This window comes from Lampetra fluviatilis, chromosome 26 (assembly GCF_964198595.1).
Source record: "Lampetra fluviatilis chromosome 26, kcLamFluv1.1, whole genome shotgun sequence".
Classification (NCBI taxonomy): Eukaryota; Metazoa; Chordata; class Hyperoartia; order Petromyzontiformes; family Petromyzontidae; genus Lampetra; species Lampetra fluviatilis.
The window spans coordinates 12,523,533-12,545,318 of NC_136300.1; the positions used below are offsets into that span (position 1 = coordinate 12,523,533).

Below are 21,786 nucleotides of genomic sequence, written 5' to 3' on the forward strand. Positions count from 1 at the left end.
TCTCTTAGGGGATGGCGCAGTCTCTTAGGGGATGGCGCAGTCTCTTAGGGGATGGCGCAGTCTCTTAGGGGATGGCGCAGTCTCTTAGGGGATGGCGCGGCCGGAACCACGTCCGGCCGCCATGTGTCTCCCGAGTCCTGGTTTCTTTCGTACACACCCCATCGTCCAAGGTGCTCATTTAAGGCCGAGTCGAACCTCGGGGAGGCCCAGGACCTATCCAGATATCACTCTCGCCACTGGTATCAGCCGTGGCCCCACCGCCGTCTTTCGCCCACCGCTCCCCCACCCCCACGTGTTCATGCGGCCCCCACGTGGGAGTGAGTGATGCGGCTCAGAGATGGGTGCGCGTAAAGTAGCTCCCCGGACACGCGCACTTTGTATCCATCCGATATTAAATCGCGAACCATCACGCAGACACATATATGTATCCAGAACTGCGGATGCATACAGATACTGTACGACTTTACAAGAAAAAACCCACCCACACAAATGGTAAACAAAAACAAACTTAATGATAAGACGGCCGTGACGTCACGCACTATAAGCAACCACGTGGGCGCGCTTGATGACCGGAGCACGTGGTCGGCGTTGAGGCCACGTGGAGCAGAAAGGAGAGAGGACAGGGAGGCGAGGCCGCCTGGAGCCACGGTGAGGGGCAGGTGGAGACGACAGCGCCCAGGTGGAGCCGGCTGGGCCCGAGAGGAGAGGCGGGAAGGCGACGCCCCGAGGGTGGAGCGCGTGGAGCCGAAATGATGGTGCTGGGATCGGACACAGGCGATGGCATCGTGGAGGTGAGTGCAGTCTCGCGTCGTGGGCTCACTGCGCTGGGTGAGGTGCGGGTGAGTTGCGGGTGAGTGTGGGGATGGCCGGGTGAGGTGCGGGTGAGTTTCGGGTGAGTGTGGGGATGGTCGGGTGAGGTTCGGGTGAGTGTGGGGATGGCCGGGTGAGGTGCGGGTGAGGTTCGGGTGAGTGTGGGGATGGCCGGGTGAGGTGCGGGTGAGGTTCGGGTGAGTGTGGGGATGGCCGGGTGAGGTGCGGGTGAGGTTCGGGTGAGTGTGGGGATGGCCGGGTGAGGTGCGGGTGAGGTGCGGTTGAGGTGCGGGTGAGTGGTATAGGCCGCTGTCGGTAGCCTAAAAGAGGCCTAGAAATAGGGTTTCGTTCCACCAAGTGGGGCACTACCTACTTTTTTAATATTTAACATCAGAAATATATAGAGATTCCTTAGGAAAAAGTTCTCCGCACACAACCTTGCAGTTTTAGAGAAAAATTATGCTAAAGGTGCCCATTTTGAAAAAAGGTAAACCATAGGGAATTTTGCACTTTTAAACCTGTTTATCATATAAACCCAAAAATGCAGAATTACCACTTGAAGTACAAAATAAACCAGTGTGAAATGTGTGATATACCTGAAGTTGCTATCTATGCACAGTAAACATGATAAGATTATCAAGAAAACTTCTGCTGTTGCATTAACATCCCAATTACTTCTCATTATGTTGTTCCAATTGAAAGGTAATATTTGAGGTAAAATCTGAATAACAAATAGAATTAAGCCAAAATATAATATATAAAAAAGCACTTTTAAAAATAACACGTTTAATGGTGAATTGTCAATTCGCATACATGAGCAGCAACTGCACTACATGTACATATTCACAGCAATGATTATTGTAAACAAGATTGAATTTTGATTGATTTATATTAATATATATGTCCTATATTAATGTTATTATCATATACACATCACTAAATATCAAGATCACTGTCCTCACTATCAGATTCACATGAAACAGTATCCTCAGTTAATCTCACATTGTCACAATGAGCACGTTTACATCGGTCAGTGCAGGCCAGGCCAGCCTTGTGGCATGAGCACCTTCCACCTGGACAAGTACGAGACTTACACCCACAGTGGAGTGACCCCAAAATCTGTTGAGGAGCTGGATCTTTAGTCATCCATAATATGATGAGATCACCATCCTTGACAATCCATCCAAAGCCGTCTGGACTGGGAGCATTTATAAAAGGATCCAATGCTCTCCTGTGGATTGCAGCTAGGTAGTTAGCACGCTTGAAGTGCTCTGTAAGTGCATCTTTTGTTGGAGGTAATGCCTGTTCGGAAGAGGCCTGGACACAGAACCTATTGTATCTGGCCAAATTAACATCTGATACCTTTTCTCCATACAGCTCACACACAAAACGTTCTATGGTCACAAATGTGGTGCTGTCCATTTCAAATTGCCTCCCAAGAGCAACAAATGCACGGATGTACTCTGCATTTCCAGACACTATATTTAGTGGTTTCTCTTTTCCTTTCCCATAAAAGGAACTAGTTGAGTCACAGCCAGTGAATGTGTGTAGTCCTATCAGTGCCTCTGTCAGTGAAGGACCCAAAGCAGAACCAATAGCCTGGAGATCGAACATTCTTTGCCTGTCTTTTGTTCCTGTCAGAAAGTACATCTTTGCCAAGGGAAGCTTAGCCATTATTGAAAGTGAAATGATAGCAACATTAGTGTCAGGACTCTGGATGATTATCTTATTATAAAGTTCACTCCAGGCATGTTTTGCATGAAGTAGGAGCCTCGTGTCAGCTTCTTCGTGGTCACAAGTCAAAGATTCTACCTCTTTGACAGACATAATGCCATCTTTAAGAGTGAGTTGATGACATACATTTCTGTGTGCCACAAAGATAGCTATGTCTTTTCCAGCTGCTTGTAAAGGCACAGTTCTCCATGTCTCAAAGAGAAAGTCTGTCAAGGCTTTTTATTTTCACCACTGGCTAGAAACTTGGTCCACTGACTTGGAGTCTTCTGCTTGATGCTGTGTATTTGCAGTAATTGTTGTCCAGCAACAGCACGTCTTGATCGTTCAGCATTTTTGATGCTCACTGCCGGGTAGCGATCAATGACAAAATCGACCCTTGGACAACGGAACTTTCTACCCATCTTAATCATAAGTTGAAGAAGATCATCAGCAAGCTCACCGAATGTGTTGAGACTCCTGATCAATGCCATGCCATCTATCAGTAGGGCACCATTATCACCAACAGTCTTGTTCACATGACAGTCCTTGTTCTTTGATTCTAAACAAGCTAGAAGAGCAGCCTTATTTGTTTTGGCTAATGAACCATCAGTGCTTGCTAGCGGGGATGAGATATTGCCAAGTGAATATGTCAGAATCTCTTTCAAGTTTACAGACCGGGATTGACGTATCACTAACAGTCGTGCAAAGAGTCTCCTGTCCTTTTTTAGAATGACTTGATTTCCATCTTTTGTCTTGGATGATTTCTTCATTTGATCCCCAAACGTAGTGAGCTTCAAGGACTTTATTGGAGAGAATAAGTCTGTTTTTGATGACTGGACTCGATCTTGGATGAACTTTTTCAGAGCTGTTTCACCTTTATCACAAGCACTTTGTATGTCATCTCTGACAGTCTTTGTAGCAACAACACCAGAGCTAACACATACAAGATCTTCACGAGGCAGCAAGGGATTGATCATAGACTCAACCGCTGAAACCAAAGATATAACAGCAGCATTGTCTTTTGCAATTCTTGTTGCATCCAACTCTTTATGACCCTTCTCTTCATGTTGCATTCCACCCATCATTTCACACTGCCTTGTGATTGCAGAACGTTCAGGATGAGACAGTATCCATCCCTGGACGGCACCTCTGTTCAATGTTATCCCAGTTATGCCGCCTTTGGTCTTTGAATCACGGTTGCAGGTTTGTTCTATTGCTTGGTCACAAGCTATGGATGAGAACCTGTTAGCATCCTTACGCTCTACTGTCCAGTTTCCTTTTGCAGTAACTTCTTCATAGCAGTGTGGATGAGTCTTTGGAAGATTGATCATCTCGACCCAATATGCTGATAGGTACCTTGCATAATTTTGGCGGTCATATGCAAAATACCATGCCAGCATACGTCTCACTGTTGCTAAGTGAAGGCTCCAGTCAGAGCATTAGATAGGACATGTATATTTGAAGCCCTACCTTCTATAGAGAAATAATTTGAAAATGGAATTACATTGCATTCACACGCAATATGTAAATGTAATTGGAGTGACCCCACAGATTTGTGAACAAACATTTTTTTGTACCTACCTATATGTTTTTCAGTTTTGCTGAGAAATCTTGTGTAATCTCGATAGCAGGATTTGTGGTATCGGACCTTGATTGCAATGCAGTCTTTCCCACGAATGTGTGTCAGAATGCTCTCATCTGATTTTATTTGAGCTGCCTCACGAAGAAGTCCTATATTAAAGATATGAAGAATACATTATAAACCCAGTTGGCAATATATTAACCTGCATAACATTCAATTCAAGTGAGTAAACATACCTGTGTTAATCGAGCTTGATCGCCGCTATCAGATGAAGCTGCGCTGCTTAAGTCCTCCTCCATGTTTACATGTGCGTAGTGATATTGGCTTGATTTTGGCTCTGACCTACTTACATTTTCGATGCTGATTGGTTGAAAATCTAGCTCAACAGTTTTTTATGTCTCAATACGCAGTCAATATAGTGCGCCAATAAATTACACTTTTCTCATTAACTGCAGGATAATGCGTGGAGAACTTTTTGCTTGGATACCTTTTATTAACGTTGACCATATTGAGCAAAAGAAAAAGTAGTGCCCCAATCTTAATTTTAGAACTTTCGTGACTGCAGGAATTATTATTTGGTTCTTTCGGTTAAGTCACGTCTAAAGATAAAATAAAAAATTAAATTAAATAATAGAATACGACGTTTCGATTGCAACACAAGCAATCATCATCAGGTATAATGAAATAGCGACATAAAATCTAACCAGAAAACTATAGACAGACATATTAGCAGACAGATATCACCAAGATACAGAGCGAGAGCAACACCTGATTTTCAGGCTTGCTTGTCGTGTCATCGTACTTGCAGCACCAGCACCACGTCTGTTGACCACTCATTGATATGCTAATTTTTTCTCTAACCCCCCTCCCTCTCTCTGCCTCCGCCCCCCCCTCTGTCTATTTAAGGCCACCCCACAGAGACGATCACCCCTCTCTGTTACCTGTGTTGCTCTCGCTATGTATCTTGGTGATATCTGTCTGCTAATGTCTGTCTATAGTTTTCTGGTTAGATTTTATGTCGCTATTTCATTATACCTGATGATGATTGCTTGTGTTGCAATCGAAACGTCGTATTCTATTCTTTAATTTAATTTTTTATTTTATCTTTAGACGTGACTTAACCGAAAGAACCAAATAATAAGTAGTGCCCCGTTTGTCGGAACGAAACTGAACGATACAGCTCACGTACAGCGGCCTAGTAGGCGAGGTGCAGTTGAGCGGGGGAAAGGGTTCTTCTCTAACTACAACACTTTTGTCAATCCACTGCTGGTCGAGGACCTCGCCACGCCTGTTATGCGACCATACTTCACCACGCTGGTCCAAGCGGGGAGCACGGACCTGGGAGCGTAGATAAGTGCGGCCACAACGATGGCTGTCGATGGCCTCCCCTCTGCTGCCCGCAATGTAAAAGCGCCCACGGCGGCGGCCTCTGTACGCCGCCACCGCCGCGGGCCTCGCTTCGGCAAAGTCAAAGTGGCGGCCTCGCACTCTGCGGCAGCTTCCGAGCTCTGGCGAGATGGGGGGGGGGGGGCGGGGGGGGTGCCGCGTGCCCCCTGAGCAGGCTGCTGCTGCTGCTGCTTGGGGAGGGCCCTGTGACTGCGGAGGCAATCGCAACGGCTTCTGAGAGAACCACACACCACACACACCACACACCACACACACCACACCACACACCACACCACACACCACACACACCACACACACCACACACACCACACACCACACACACCACACACACCACACACACCACACACACCACACACACACACCACACACACCACACACCACCCCACACACACCACACACACCACACACACCACACACACCACACTCAACACACACCACACACACCACACACACACCACACACACCACCCCACACATCACACCACACACTCACCACCCACCCCACACACCACACACTCACCTCCCACCCCACACACCATCCACCCACTCACCACCCACCCTACCCACACACCACCCCAACCAACCCACACACCACCCACCCCACCCACACACCACCCACTCACCACACACCATCCACCCACTCACCACCCACCCCACCCACACACCACCCACCCTACCCACACACCACCCACCCTACCCACACACCACCTACCCTACCCACACACCACCCACCCCACCCACACACCACCCCACCCACACACCACCCCACCCACCCCACACACCATCCACCCACTCACCACCCAACCCACCCACACACCACCCACACACCACCCACACACCACCCACCCCACCCACACACCACCCACTCACCACACACCCACTACCCACTCACCACACACCCACCCACTCACCACACATCCACCCACTCACCCACCCACCACTCACCCACCACTCACTCACCACCCACTCACCACACACCCACCCACCCACCACCCACTCACCACCCACCCACCACCCATCCACCACCCACTTACCACACACCCACCCACTCACCACCCACCCCACACACCACCCACACACCACCCACTCCACACCACCCACACACCACCCACCACCCACCCCACTCCACACCACCCACACACCACCCACCCCACCCACCCCACCCACCCACACACCACACACCCCACCCACCCCACCCACTCACCACACACCACCCACCCCACACACCACCCACCCACAATCCCACACACCCCACTCACCCACACCCCACCCCACCCACCCACAACCCCACCCACCCCACCCACCCCACACACCACCCACCCCACCCACTCACCACACACCACCCACTCACCACACACCACCCACCCCACACACCACCCACCCACAATCCCACACACCCCACCCACCCACAACCCCACCCACCCCCACCCACTCACCACACACCACCCACCCCACACACCACCCACCCACAACCCCACCCACCCCACACCCCACCCACACACCACACACCCCACCCACCCCACCCACTCACCACTCACCACACACCACCCACTCACCACACACCACCCACCCCACATACCATCCACCCACAATCCCCCACCCACCCACACCCCACCCACCCACGGGCAGTAAGTTGGCACAGTAAGGGGACACAGGTGGTGCAAGCGGCCAGTCATCTCAGTCGGTCGACCCGTGGCACCCGCTGGGTTTTGTCCCGTGACCTTCTGCCCAGCGGGCGTTCGACACTTCAACCGCCATTCGCCGCTTGGTGGCGAATGGTGGTTGTTGTTGCATACCGGTTGCGAGTAGCACCTATGAAGGCCGGAACGGCACACGAGGGGGTGGGTGGCCGGCCATCAACTGCGTCCGACCGCCTTTGTCTCCCCAGTGGCGATGTTTACTACATACTGCACCAGGTACTCATTTGAGGCTTAGTCGATCTAGGGGAGGCCCAGGATAGGTTCAGATAATCGTCACTCGTGTTGACCGTGAGCGGGCATCGATCGCGGGTTGCCAGGTTCGGTGAGCAGCGTGCTAACAACTGCAATACCGCAGACACACAAAGACAAACACAGAGACACACTGACACACAGACACACACAGAGACACACAGAGACACACACAGACAGACACACAAAGACAAGTCGACCTAGGGAAGGCCCAGGACCGGGTCCAGATAATCGTCACCGGTGTTGGTGGCCGTGAGCGGGTAGCGGGAATCGAACCCGCGTGGATTCTTCCTCCGGGTCCTCCGATTTTTCCCTCCACATTTATGGACACGCGTTTAAAGTATTTGGCAGCTATTTTTCCACGCGATAAGCCACTTCGTTGAGCTATCATTTGTGGCCCGGTCGCTTCTGAAAAAGAGCTATACAGCTCAGTGGATCTTAGCTTGTAAAATAAAAAGTTTATTTGAGTGATTTGCTTAACTTTACTATATTTTTAACTCCTATCGTTTGTGTAATGCATTTGTTGTAACTTTTTGACCTGTAAAAAAAGAGCTTCATAGCTCATCAGATTTATCCAGGATAAATCCGATGATTTAAAAAGTTGAAACTGACTTCCATTTACTTAAAGGCATTGGAGAGTTCTCGTTTGAAATTAATGTAGGACTTCTTTTTAAAGATTTCAGGTGTAATTTTCGAGCATGAATCAATGACGTTTCGTCACTTCATAATCGGGTTTCTTGGTCGAGTTGAGTAAGTGGACGTATTGGCGCTACACCGGTGCAGCAAGCACACCGGTCCTCATGAAACAGTCCAAAATCAACTTTTCAATCACTGGACCCCTGTCGCCAAGTTTGACGCGATTCGAAGGTTTATTCACTCTACCGAGGCTTGCTAAAAAAGGTCAACATTGTCCGTTGATTTGGGTCCGTTGGTTGAATGGAGGAACTGGCCGACCAAGTCTCTCGGGGCACGAGGAGTAAATAATCTGTCTTTTGGAACTCGGAGCAAGCGAGTCGTCATCATGGCTGGGTGCTGCGGCAGTGGCGGCTCCTGCAAAATCTCTCGGGGGGGGCAAATGTCTGGATGATTTATAAGGATAAGGTCCACCCATGCAAAGGATAAATTAACAGCTTAAGCATGTAAAGGCAACTTCACTTCTTTAATATTAATGAAAAATAAAGTGACTCTTACAATACATCTTGTTTGTTTCTATACTCACTATTAATACAATCCACTCAAGTTTATTTTATTAAAGATTCCACTAGGTGGCGACAAATAAAATTGTTGACTGAAACGTGCTTACGTATGATGACGTAAGCACGTATGATGACGTAAGCACGTTAGTGCATGCCCTCCCGGAAGCCATAGAGAATGCATTGCAGCGCCCCCCGTTCGAAAAAAACATCTTTGAATGTAAGTCTATGGGGCCACTCGGGGCGATTCTCAGCCGGAGTGAAATCGCCCAAAAAGAGGCGGTACTCCACAGAACGTGACATGACGCTGATTGGACTATATCCAGAGGCACAGTGACGGCTAGCGTGACTCTGTGGTTGAATGACATTGGTGGTGCGTCGCCCAATCGCCCTAATGAAGAAACCGCCCCTGTGCTGCGGTACGGCAGCTGTCTGTGCAGCTTCGTGTTCAGCCGACTCGTTTCAACATTGCGACTGCTCTGACGTCACGAGAACCGACTTTGACTCGCGCCACCGCCACCCCGCCAGAGTGTCTGACCGGGGGCTGCGAATTGCGGGAAAATAAATAATTATAGCGAGAAATGTGAATTGTGTTCTACCGCACACCACCGTCCAATACGTTCAAATGCCGTCTGAAAAGAATAATGAAAGATAAAATATTCACTTTAAAGACTAAACGGATACAAATTTTTCATGCTAATGTTAAAATTAATTAAATAACCCCGTGTGTCCGAACGTTCGGACCACCCTAGATAGTTTCTGGACATCTGCTGCGTGAAATACCAGAAGACGTTGAAGGAATGCTAAGACGGACCGATAGACGTGCCAAAGGAGGGCGAGAGAGAGTTCCACGGCACCGTTTGACGGCGTGGCGTGGGGAGAGGAATTGGAGAGCGCAGCACACGGGGGTGGCCTCCGGGAGGTCGGGAGAGAGGAGCCAAACCTTGAACGTGAACGCGTGCTTAGAGAAGAGTAATGGGACCCAGCGAAGGGATTCTGTGTGATGTTTAACACCTGTGTCTCACCTGTGTCTCGCCTGTGTGCTGTGTGCAGAGCTGGTTTACTGAACCCAAACGTGGTAAGGAGCCACAAGCAACGTTTCCTGTACACGTAAAACAACGCACCCTCACCCCGCTCACCCCGCTCACCCCGCTCACCCCGCTCACCCTCACCCAGCTCACCCTAATCTAGCTCACCCACACTTACCGTAATCCAGCACTCCCCAATTACGCTCACCCCACTCACATTCGCCCGCTCACCCACACTCCGCCTGCACCCCAGTCGCCCTCCTAACCCTCACCCCACTCTCACACTCACCCCACTCTCACTCTCACCCCACTCTCACACTCACCCTACTCTCACCCCACTCTCACACTCACCTCACTCTCACCCCACTCTCACACTCACCTCACTCTCACCCCACTCTCACACTCACCCCACTCTCACACTCACCACACTCTCACACTCACCCTACTCTCACTCTCACCCCACTCTCACCCTACTCTCACCCTACTCTCACCCCACTCTCACCCCACTCTCACTCTCACCCTACTCTCACCCCACTCTCACCCCACATTCACCCTACTCTCTCACCCCACTCTCACACTCACCCTACTCTCACTCTCACCCTACTCTCACTCTCACCCTACTCTCACTCTCACCCCACTCTCACCCCACTCTCACCCCACTCTCACACTCACCCCACTCTCACTCTCACCCCACTCTCACACTCACCCTACGCTCTCACCCCACTCTCACACTCACCCCACTCTCACTCTCACCCCACTCTCACACTCACCCTACGCTCTCACCCCACTCTCACACTCACCCCACTCTCACTCTCACCCCACTCTCACACTCACCCTACGCTCTCACCCCACTCTCACACTCACCCCACTCTCACACTCACCCCACTCTCACACTCACCCCACTCTCACACTCACCCCACTCTCACACTCACCCTACTCTCACACTCACCCTACTCTCACACTCACCCCACTCTCACACTCACCCCACTCTCACTCTCACCCTACTCTCACCCCACTCTCACCCCACATTCACCCTACTCTCTCACCCCACTCTCACACTCACCCTACTCTCACTCTCACCCTACTCTCACTCTCACCCTACTCTCACCCCACTCTCACCCCACTCTCACCCCACTCTCACACTCACCCCACTCTCACTCTCACCCCACTCTCACACTCACCCTACGCTCTCACCCCACTCTCACACTCACCCCACTCTCACTCTCACCCCACTCTCACACTCACCCTACGCTCTCACCCCACTCTCACACTCACCCCACTCTCACTCTCACCCCACTCTCACACTCACCCTACGCTCTCACCCCACTCTCACACTCACCCCACTCTCACACTCACCCCACTCTCACACTCACCCCACTCTCACACTCACCCTACTCTCACACTCACCCTACTCTCACACTCACCCTACTCTCACCCCACTCTCACCCCACTCTCACACTCACCCCACTCTCACACTCACCCTACTCTCACACTCACCCTACTCTCACCCTACTCTCACCCCACTCTCACACTCACCCCACTCTCACACTCACCCCACTCTCACACTCACCCTACTCTCACCCCACTCTCACCCCACTCTCACTCACCTCACACTCACCCCACTCTCACACTCACCCTACTCTCACTCTCACCCCACTCTCACCCTACTCTCACCCCACTCTCACTCTCACCCCACTCTCACACTCACCCCACTCTCACTCTCACCCCACTCTCACACTCACCCCACTCTCACACTCACCCCACCCTCACACTCACCCCACTCTCACCCTACTCTCACCCCACTCCCACTCTCGCCCTGCTCTCACCCTACTCTCACTCTCACCCTACTCTCACTCTCGCCCTACTCTCACGCTCACCCTACTCTCACCCCACTCTCACCCTACTCTCACCCTACTCTCACTCTCACCCTACTCTCACCCTACTCTCACCCTACTCTCACTCTCATCCTACTCTCACCCTACTCTCACTCTCACCCTACTCTCACGCTCACCCTTCTCTCACTCTCACCCTACTCTCACCCTACCCTCACCCTACTCTCACCCTACTCTCACCCTACTCTCACCCTACTCTCACTCTCACCCTACTCTCACCCTACTCTCACCCTACTCTCACCCTACTCTCACCCTACTCTCACCCTACTCTCACTCTCACCCTACTCTCACCCTACTCTCACTCTCACCCTACTCTCACCCTACTGTCACTCTCACCCTACTGTCACACTCACCCTACTGTCACTCTCACCCTACTGTCACACTCACCCTACTCTCACTCTACTCTCACCCTACTCTCACTCTACTCTCACCCTACTCCCACTCTACTCTCACCCTACTCTCACCCCACTCTCACCCTACTCTCACGCTCACCCTACGCTCTCACCCCACTCTCACACTCACCCCACTCTCACTCTCACCCCACTCTCACACTCACCCTACGCTCTCACCCCACTCTCACACTCACCCCACTCTCACACTCACCCCACTCTCACACTCACCCCACTCTCACACTCACCCTACTCTCACACTCACCCTACTCTCACACTCACCCTACTCTCACCCCACTCTCACCCCACTCTCACACTCACCCCACTCTCACACTCACCCTACTCTCACACTCACCCTACTCTCACCCTACTCTCACCCCACTCTCACACTCACCCCACTCTCACACTCACCCCACTCTCACACTCACCCTACTCTCACCCCACTCTCACCCCACTCTCACTCACCCCACTCTCACACTCACCCCACTCTCACACTCACCCTACTCTCACTCTCACCCCACTCTCACCCTACTCTCACCCCACTCTCACTCTCACCCCACTCTCACACTCACCCCACTCTCACACTCACCCCACTCTCACACTCACCCCACTCTCACTCTCACCCCACTCTCACACTCACCCCACTCTCACACTCACCCCACCCTCACACTCACCCCACTCTCACCCTACTCTCACCCCACTCCCACTCTCGCCCTGCTCTCACCCTACTCTCACTCTCACCCTACTCTCACTCTCGCCCTACTCTCACGCTCACCCTACTCTCACCCCACTCTCACCCTACTCTCACCCTACTCTCACTCTCACCCTACTCTCACCCTACTCTCACCCTACTCTCACTCTCACCCTACTCTCACCCTACTCTCACTCTCACCCTACTCTCACGCTCACCCTTCTCTCACTCTCACCCTACTCTCACCCTACCCTCACCCTACTCTCACCCTACTCTCACCCTACTCTCACCCTACTCTCACTCTCACCCTACTCTCACCCTACTCTCACCCTACTCTCTCCCTACTCTCACCCTACTCTCACCCTACTCTCACTCTCACCCTACTCTCACCCTACTCTCACTCTCACCCTACTCTCACCCTACTGTCACACTCACCCTACTGTCACTCTCACCCTACTGTCACACTCACCCTACTCTCACTCTCACCCTACTCTCACTCTACTCTCACCCTACTCCCACTCTACTCTCACCCTACTCTCACCCCACTCTCACCCTACTCTCACGCTCACCTTACTCTCACCCTACTCTCACTCTCACCCTACTCTCACGCTCACCCTACTCTCACTCTACTCTCACCCTGCTCTCACCCTACTCTCACCCTACTCTCTCACCCTACTCTCACCCTACTCTCACCCTACTCTCACGCTCACCCAACTCGCACCCTACTCTCACCCTACTCTCTCACCCTACTCTCACCTTACTCTCACCCTACTCTCACGCTCACCCTACTCGCACCCTACTCTCACTCTACACTCACCCTACTCTCACCCTACTCTCACCCTACTCTCACCCTACTCTCACCCTACTCTCACTCTACTCTCACTCTACTCTCACTCTCACCCTACTCTCACCCTACTCTCACCCTACTCTCACTCGCACCCTACTCTCACTCTACACTCACCCTACTCTCACCCTACTCTCACCCTACTCTCACCCTACTCTCACCCCACTCTCACTCTCACCCTACTCTCACCCTACTCTCACCCTACTCTCACTCGCACCCTACTCTCACTCTACACTCACCCTACTCTCACCCTACTCTCACCCTACTCTCACTCTCACCCTACTCTCACCCTACTCTCACCCTACTCTCACTCTCACCCTACTCTCACCCTACTCTCACTCTCACCCTACTCTCACGCTCACCCTTCTCTCACTCTCACCCTACTCTCACCCTACCCTCACCCTACTCTCACCCTACTCTCACCCTACTCTCACCCTACTCTCACTCTCACCCTACTCTCACCCTACTCTCACCCTACTCTCACCCTACTCTCACCCTACTCTCACCCTACTCTCACTCTCACCCTACTCTCACCCTACTCTCACTCTCACCCTACTCTCACCCTACTGTCACTCTCACCCTACTGTCACACTCACCCTACTGTCACTCTCACCCTACTGTCACACTCACCCTACTCTCACTCTCACCCTACTCTCACTCTACTCTCACCCTACTCCCACTCTACTCTCACCCTACTCTCACCCCACTCTCACCCTACTCTCACGCTCACCTTACTCTCACCCTACTCTCACTCTCACCCTACTCTCACGCTCACCCTACTCTCACTCTACTCTCACCCTACTCTCACCCTACTCTCACCCTACTCTCTCACCCTACTCTCACCCTACTCTCACCCTACTCTCACGCTCACCCAACTCGCACCCTACTCTCACTCTACTCTCACCCTACTCTCTCACCCTACTCTCACCCTACTCTCACCTTACTCTCACCCTACTCTCACGCTCACCCTACTCGCACCCTACTCTCACCCCACTCTCACTCTCACCCTACTCTCACGCTCACCCTACTCTCACCCTACTCTCACTCTACTTTCACCCTACTCTCACTCTCACCCTACTCTCACCCTACACTCACACTCACCCTACTCTCACCCTACTCTCACCCTACTCTCACACTCACCCTACTCTCACACTCACCCTACTCTCACCCTACTCTCACACTCACCCCACTCTCACACTCACCCTACTCTCACCCCACTCTCACTCTCACCCTACTCTCACTCTACTCTCACGCTCGCCCATGGGAAGGTGGGAGACCACTCGTTCCCTCCAGTGTTGCTGCGATGTGACTGTTGATATTTTGGTTGTTGCAGTTGTGATTATTGTCGTGGTTGTTGTTGATGTTGTGGTTGCTGTTGCGTTGATGTTGTGATGGTTGTTGTTGATGTTGTGGTTGTTGCTGTTGTGGTTGCTGTTGTGTTGCTGTTGTGGTTGCTGTTGTGGTTTCTGTTGTGGTTGTTAATGTTGTTGTCGTCGATGTTGTTGTTAATGTTGTGTTTGTTGATGTTGTTGTCGTCGATGTTGTTGTTAATGTTGTGGTTGTTGACGTTGTTGTGATTGTTGATATTGTGGTTGATACTCTTGGGTTCTTTCGGTAAAGTCACGTAGGTATAAAACAAAAATTAATCACGACGTTTCGATTGCAACACAAGCAATCATCATCAGGTGGGAAAACCACAGCAAGAAAATGTTTTGCTGAAGTGGGAGAGAGATACCGTGGTATAAACCTCTTACCACTTCAGCAAAACATTTTCTCGCTGTGGTTCTCCCACCTGATGATGATTGCTTGTCTTCTTGGTTCTTTCGGTAAAGTCACGTAGAATGGAAATAATAAAATAATAAAAATAAAACATAATAAAATTATTCTCACGACGTTTCGGCCACAACGCAAGCAACCGTCCTCATGTGAAGAACAGGTCTGTCAGAAAGACAGCGTCTGAATGAACACCACCAGGCTTGGCAGCGTATATTTAAGCTGGGTTGGAGGGGGAAGGGCGCCTTGACAAAGTTATTTGCATATCAAGAGGAATTTAGCATATTTATGGGAAATGCAGGTATGTGATTAGTACTACTTATGCCCGTGCATTATGCAGGATTAGCAGCATCAAAGGGAGGGGATATGGGAAATGCAGGTATGTGATTAGCACTACTTATGCCCGTGCATTATGCAGGATTAGCAGCATCAAAGGGAGGGGATATGGGAAATGCAGGTATGTGATTAGCACTACTTATGCCCGTGCATTATGCAGGATTAGCAGCATTGCTGCAAGTTTCCCCTTACTACTCTCCCATTGACATATTTCGTTGCTTCCTCTTAGTATCTTTCACACGACGGTCAATGGTAAAGTGTATAATAACAAATAGTATAAAATGTATATGCTTAAATACAATGTACACAGTAATATATAGTATCGTAATTGTATAGTGAATATACAGCAGTGCGATATACATTAGGGTGTGTAGAATAATACATAGTGTAATATTACAATGTATAAGGTTTAGGGTGGTTTATAGCAATACAGTATATAATTTAATGTTGGGTTTGTCTATGGCAGTATATAGTACGGTGTAGACTCGTGTGATGTAAGAGAATAAAGTTTAGATGGAAGCATATTATATTTTTTACGACGTAGAATTGTAATGTATTACTTACTGTTAGTAACTCAGCTTATTGTAGAGTATATTTAGTATACTGATGATACTATGTAGTTTATACTTTAGTTGTTTACGTGGTGGTTTTAATTACTGCAGCTACATACTATTAACATTCCTTCCCTTTATTAATGCTACCCCTATCCCCTCCCTTTAATGCTGCTAATCCTGCATAATGCACGGGCATAAGTAGTACTAATCACACACCTGCATTTCCCATATCCCCTCCCTTTGATGCTGCTAATCCTGCATAATGCACAGGCATAAGTAGTACTAATCACATACCTGCATTTCCCATATCCCCTCACTTTGATGCTGCTAATCCTGCATAATGCACGGGCATAAGTAGTACTAATCACATACCTGCATTTCCCATAAATATGCTAAATTCCTCTTGATATGGAAATTCCTTTGTCAAGGCGCTCTTCCCCCTCCAACCCAGCTTAAATATACGCTGCCAAGCCTGGTGGTGTTCATTCAGACGCTGTCTTTCTGACAGACCTGTTCTTCACCTGAGGACGGCTGCTTGCGTTGTGGCCGAAACATCGTGAGAATAATTTTAGTGTTTTATTTTTATTATTTTATTATTTCCATTCTACGTGACTTTACGGAAAGAACCAAGAAGATGAATCCCTGCAGTCACGAAAGCTTTAAATCGAAATTTATGATTGCTTGTGTTGCAATCGAAACGTCGTGATTTAATTTATTTTATACCTACATGACTTTACCGAAAGAACCAAAGAGTATGGATCCCTGCAGTCACGAAAGCTTCAAATCTAGATTGTGGTTGATGTTGTTGTTGTTGTTCTTGACACGCCACCATGTTTGTGTTGTGCTCGTCTCTGCACACAAAGCCAAGGCGTCATTAAGAGACCGGGGCAGCAAGAAAGTCAGCGGGAAGAGCGGCCGATCCCTGCCCACCTCGCCCGACAGGTAACCCCCCTCCCCTACCACGACAACAACCGCCATTCGCTACTAAGTGGCAGTGACGTCACCACGACGCTTGTGCCAGGCCATGTGCACCTTGAGGCCACGTGAAGTCTCGAACGCCCGCTGGCAGGAGGCCACGGGGCAGACCCAGGTGCCACGGGTCGACTAACAGAGATGACTGAGATGACTGGCTGATGCACCACCTGTGCCCCCTACTATGCCAACTTGCTGTGCTTTAGCCACCCGGCGCTCCGCTCGTTGTTGTGAGCGTCGCTCCTCCGCCCTCCGTTGTTGTTGGAGGGCGACTGCCTCCAACTGCCCAGTAGTGTCCTTCACGAGCCTCCTCCACTGAGGCCGATCTTGACACCGCTGGTATCAGTCATCGGCAAGACCACTAAGCTCCACGTCCTCCTGTACCACATCACTCAATCTCTTCTCTATCCCGTGCCGCGCCCGTTTAGACCCCTCGAAAGCTGTTTAGGCATGCGGTGGCTGGGCATGCGGGCAACATGACCCAGCCAACGCAGCCTTGCCTGCCAAGAAGAGCTCACCAATGGGACTTTGTCCAGATCTTTCGAGGATTTGTGAGCTCCTCACACAATCCAGCCTGGTTAAACCCAGGATGGATCGTAGGCACGCCAGCCTAAATGTCTCTAACCGGCGAAGATGCTCCATTAAGGGGGTCCACGTTTCGCAAGTGTAGAGAAGGGAGGGAATGACTGTGGCCGAGAAGACCTTGAAGCTTCGTGCGGAGCAACAGACCAGGTAGCTTCCACACAGCGTTACGCAACGGATGAAAAGATAATGCCGCCCGACTGATTCGGCGTGAGACCTCTGCTGTTAAACCGGAGCCGGTCATGAGCACACTGCCCAGGTATTGGAAACTCTCCACTCTCTCCACATCTGCCCCATCACCGATTGGGAGTTTTGGGGGTGGACTGCCCGATGGTACAAAATACCCAGGCAGGTGCTTCGTTTTGGTGGGGCTGATGGTAAGGCACCACCTCTTAGTGGCACACTCCAGTTTCAGCAGCAGCGCCTCCAACTCCTCCTTTGAGTGAGCTGAAATTACCAGGTCGTCGGCATACATAACGTGGTTGACCAATAGGGAGCCATCCCTTATCTGCACCCGGGCATTGATCAGCCTCCCATTGTATCTGTACCAGATGGAAATTCCTCCGGTATGGCTGTTGAAGGCTTCACAAAATACGTGGTCGAAATAGATTTTAAATAATGTGGGAGCCAGAAGACATCCCTGTTGCACCCCAAAGTGAACAGGAAATGGCTCCGACTCCCAGCCACGTAGTTTTACCCAGGCCCGCTCACCATCGTGAAGGTCCTTAATGATCGTGAGCAGCAGGTTAGGGACTCCGAAAGCACGAAGAACAACCCAGAGCCCAGGCCTACTGATGGTATCATAGGCCTTGACCAGCTCAATAAAGCAAAGATGTCGGACTTGTTGGAATTCCCTATACAGTGATACCTCGGTTCACGAACTTAATTCGTGAACTGACTGGTCGTGAACCGAATTGGTCTTGAACCGAGGCACATTTTCCCACAGGGTTCAATGTAAATCCGGTTAATCCGTTCTGACCTTTCTTTTTGGTTTTTGAAGCACAAAAATATGAAACAAATTACAATACACATTAGTACTGTACAGTATAGTAATGTATAAAGAGAGAACAATAACCTTGCTTGAGATGACTTCAGTAAGCACTCAAACGGGTGAACTGTACAATACAGTAAGTACAGTATTGTACAGTACAGTAGTACAGTACTGTATGTGCTCAAAAGCACACCAAAAAGCAAAAAGTCACTGAAAGTGTCTTCACAGTACTCCCAGTACTTCTTCCTGTGTCTCTTCTTCTCTCCACGATCTTCCTACAGGAAGTCACGACCATGTGACAGCCTGGAAATAGCATTGCAATGGCCGCGGCTCCTGCTCGTGAACCGAAGCGGAGTTCGTGAAGCGGAGCAGATTTTTATGAACTTTTCTGTTCGTGAACCGAGTTGTTAGTGAACAAAAGCGTTCGTAAACCGAGGTATCACTGTATCTCTGCTGTAGCAGACGAACAGAAAATATGGCATCTGTGCAGGACCGCCCTTTCCTGAAACCACATTTGGGCTTGGACCCGGCATGCATCCATGATGTTGTGTGGATGTGCGTTGGTAATTACGAGCCCATGGGCTGCACAAAAATCTAGCAGCCTCCTGCCGTTGTTATTGAGCTGATCTGGCCCATGCCTTCGGATCACTCCAGACCAGGTGCCAGCATCATGACCAACTCGGGCATTGAAGTGACCCAACAAGATGACTCTACCCCGAGGGGCCACTTTAGCCAGCACCTGTGACAGAAAGTAATAAAAGACATATGACTCATCGGCCTTGCCTGCATCCCTCCACTGATGTTCATCTTCAGTGGGGGCATAAGTAACCACGACCACCACTCCTCTCCTCTGGTTGATGGGAAGGCGAGCCCAAAGTAGCCTGGGGCTTACAGCTTCCCACACCTCACCGCCACACTCCCACGCCCCCTTCATTATTTTGTTCACAAGAAGAGCCACTCCCTGTTGTTTTGGCAATCTCCTGCCTCGAGTAGAGAACTGTCCACCCCTCATGGTGGCAGGAGCCAGAGCCGGTTTACCGGACCTCCTGAATACCACAGAGATCCAGGCGGTACCGGTCCAGCTCCCGACAGAGGAGTGGCAGCCTCTTCTCCGCAATGAGCGTTCGAACATTCCACGTGTTGTTGTTTCCGGAGGAGCCCCGAGGGTAAGGATTCAGTCTCCTGGTTAGGCCAGGAGACGTCATAGATGCCTGTCCCCCTGGGGCCTCCGGCACAAGCTTATTTATTAAATTTTGTCGTCGTGGTTTAGTGGTAATTAATTGAAGGTGGAGGGGTTACCAGCCCCTCGTACCCGTCCAGAGCTCCCATTTGGCCGCTGTGGTGGTTACAAACGCCATGAGGGGAAAGGCCAATCGGAATTGGCCCTCCCCTACAGCACTGCCCATGACAGCATTGCCCGTCCGGCACCACGAGGAGGTAGGGGATTGTTTTGCCGGATACACACACAGACTCGCATACACACTCACATACACAGATAGACTCGCATACATACTCAAACACACACTCACATGCACACTTACTCGCATACACACATAGATTCACATACACACTCGCATACACACATAGATTCACATACACACTCGCTTGCATACACAGGCACTCATACTCACATACTCGCCTGCATACACACTCACTAGCGTACACACTTACTCTCGTACACAATCACGCACACTCGCGTACACACTCGCATACACACTCGCGTACACACTCACACTCGCGTACACACCCACTCGCATACACACTCATATAATCACATACACTCATAGACTCGCATACACACTCACACTCGCGTATACACTTACTCGCATACACACTCACACATAAACACTCACACTCACTCGCATACAGCACCTATGAAGGCCGCAACGGTACACGAGGGGGTGGGTGGCCAGCACCACGCCCGACCGCCTTTGTCTCCCCAGTGGCGATGTTTACACACCGCACCAGGTACTCATTTGAGGCTGATTCGACCTACACACTCGCATACACACTCACTCACGTACACACTCGCATACACACTCACTCACGTACACACTCACGCACACACTCGCGCACACACTCGCATACACACTCGCATACACACTCACGCACACATTCACAAACACTCCACTCACTCTGCAGAACAGGGGGAAACGGAGTAAAGTGCCCGAGTCCGGAATGAAACCCAGGCGCTTCTCGCTGTGAGGCGCGAGCGTCACCACTGCGCTGCCACGCGATGGCGTCGGCATTGATTCCGTGCGTCCCGCCCACCCGCCCGGAGAGCTTCCCCAGCGAGGCTTCTCGCCGCTCGCCTTGCGACCCCGGAGAAGCCTCCAACGGGAGAGGGGTGGGGAGGCAGCGGTTGCGGCGCGTGGCCGCCATGCGCGTAGTTGGGATGATTTGTAGGTGGGGAGGGGTGAAGTTCTCGTCGCTCGCCGACTGAAAGTTGAATCCGATGTCTCTCCCCGCAGAGGGAAGGACGTGGCGAAGAGCACGGGGGCTTCGCGCGGCGTCAAGCAGGTACCGGCGTGGGGCGCTCGGCGCCGCCGGTCGCGCCACGGCCGTCCCGTACGTGTGTGCGTGTGTATGCGAGTGTGTACGTGAGCGAGTGTGTGTGTGCGTGCGCGTCGAACTTCCCTGGCGCCGCGCGTAGCCGGCCGCGCTGGCCGGAGGACGTGACGGGTGCCCGCCACCCGAGGCGGCGCGTGGCCCGCGGGGGCGGCGTTAGTTGAACGTCGGGGAAACCACCGCCTCGAGCTGCGGAGAGCGATGAATCCCGCGAGAGGGACGAGCGCCCAGTCGGCTCGTAGCGAGCGGCAGGGCGGATTGCGCCACGTGGCCTTCCCCGCTCGACTGCGGCTCCTCCGCCTGACGCCTCGGAGGCGTTCGCTGTCTACGAGAGTGAGGAGTGGACGCCGTGCGGTGGCGCTGATTTACTTGTTGAGATTATTGTTATTTGTGATTAACTTGGGGTCGTAAAGTGACTTGCGCGTGATCTTCGTGAGAATCGCCCCCTCGGACCCTGGGTTCGCGGCGGTGGCGGTGGTGTGAGACGAGCGCCGTGTGTGCCTGTGTCTGTGT

The 21,786-nt window shown here is 51.2% G+C and overlaps 1 protein-coding gene across 4 annotated transcripts in view; it reads left to right on the forward strand.

The window, feature by feature from the left end:
- Positions 1-434: 434 nt before the first annotated feature.
- Positions 435-21,786, forward strand: part of LOC144942106 (DNA topoisomerase I, mitochondrial-like) — a 35,573-nt gene continuing 14,221 nt past the window's right edge. For 2 of the 4 annotated variants that reach the window (XM_078868802.1, XM_078868799.1), the window contains exons 1-4: positions 7,313-7,427; positions 9,707-9,731; positions 17,024-17,102; positions 21,177-21,225. In XM_078868802.1, the coding sequence (XP_078724928.1) occupies positions 7,326-7,427; positions 9,707-9,731; positions 17,024-17,102; positions 21,177-21,225 (255 nt within the window). In that variant the 5' untranslated portion in view covers positions 7,313-7,325. Of the gene's footprint in view, positions 792-7,312; positions 7,428-9,706; positions 9,732-17,023; positions 17,103-21,033; positions 21,226-21,786 lie in introns of those variants that run through there. The other 2 variants (XM_078868800.1, XM_078868801.1) reach the window with 2 other exon arrangements.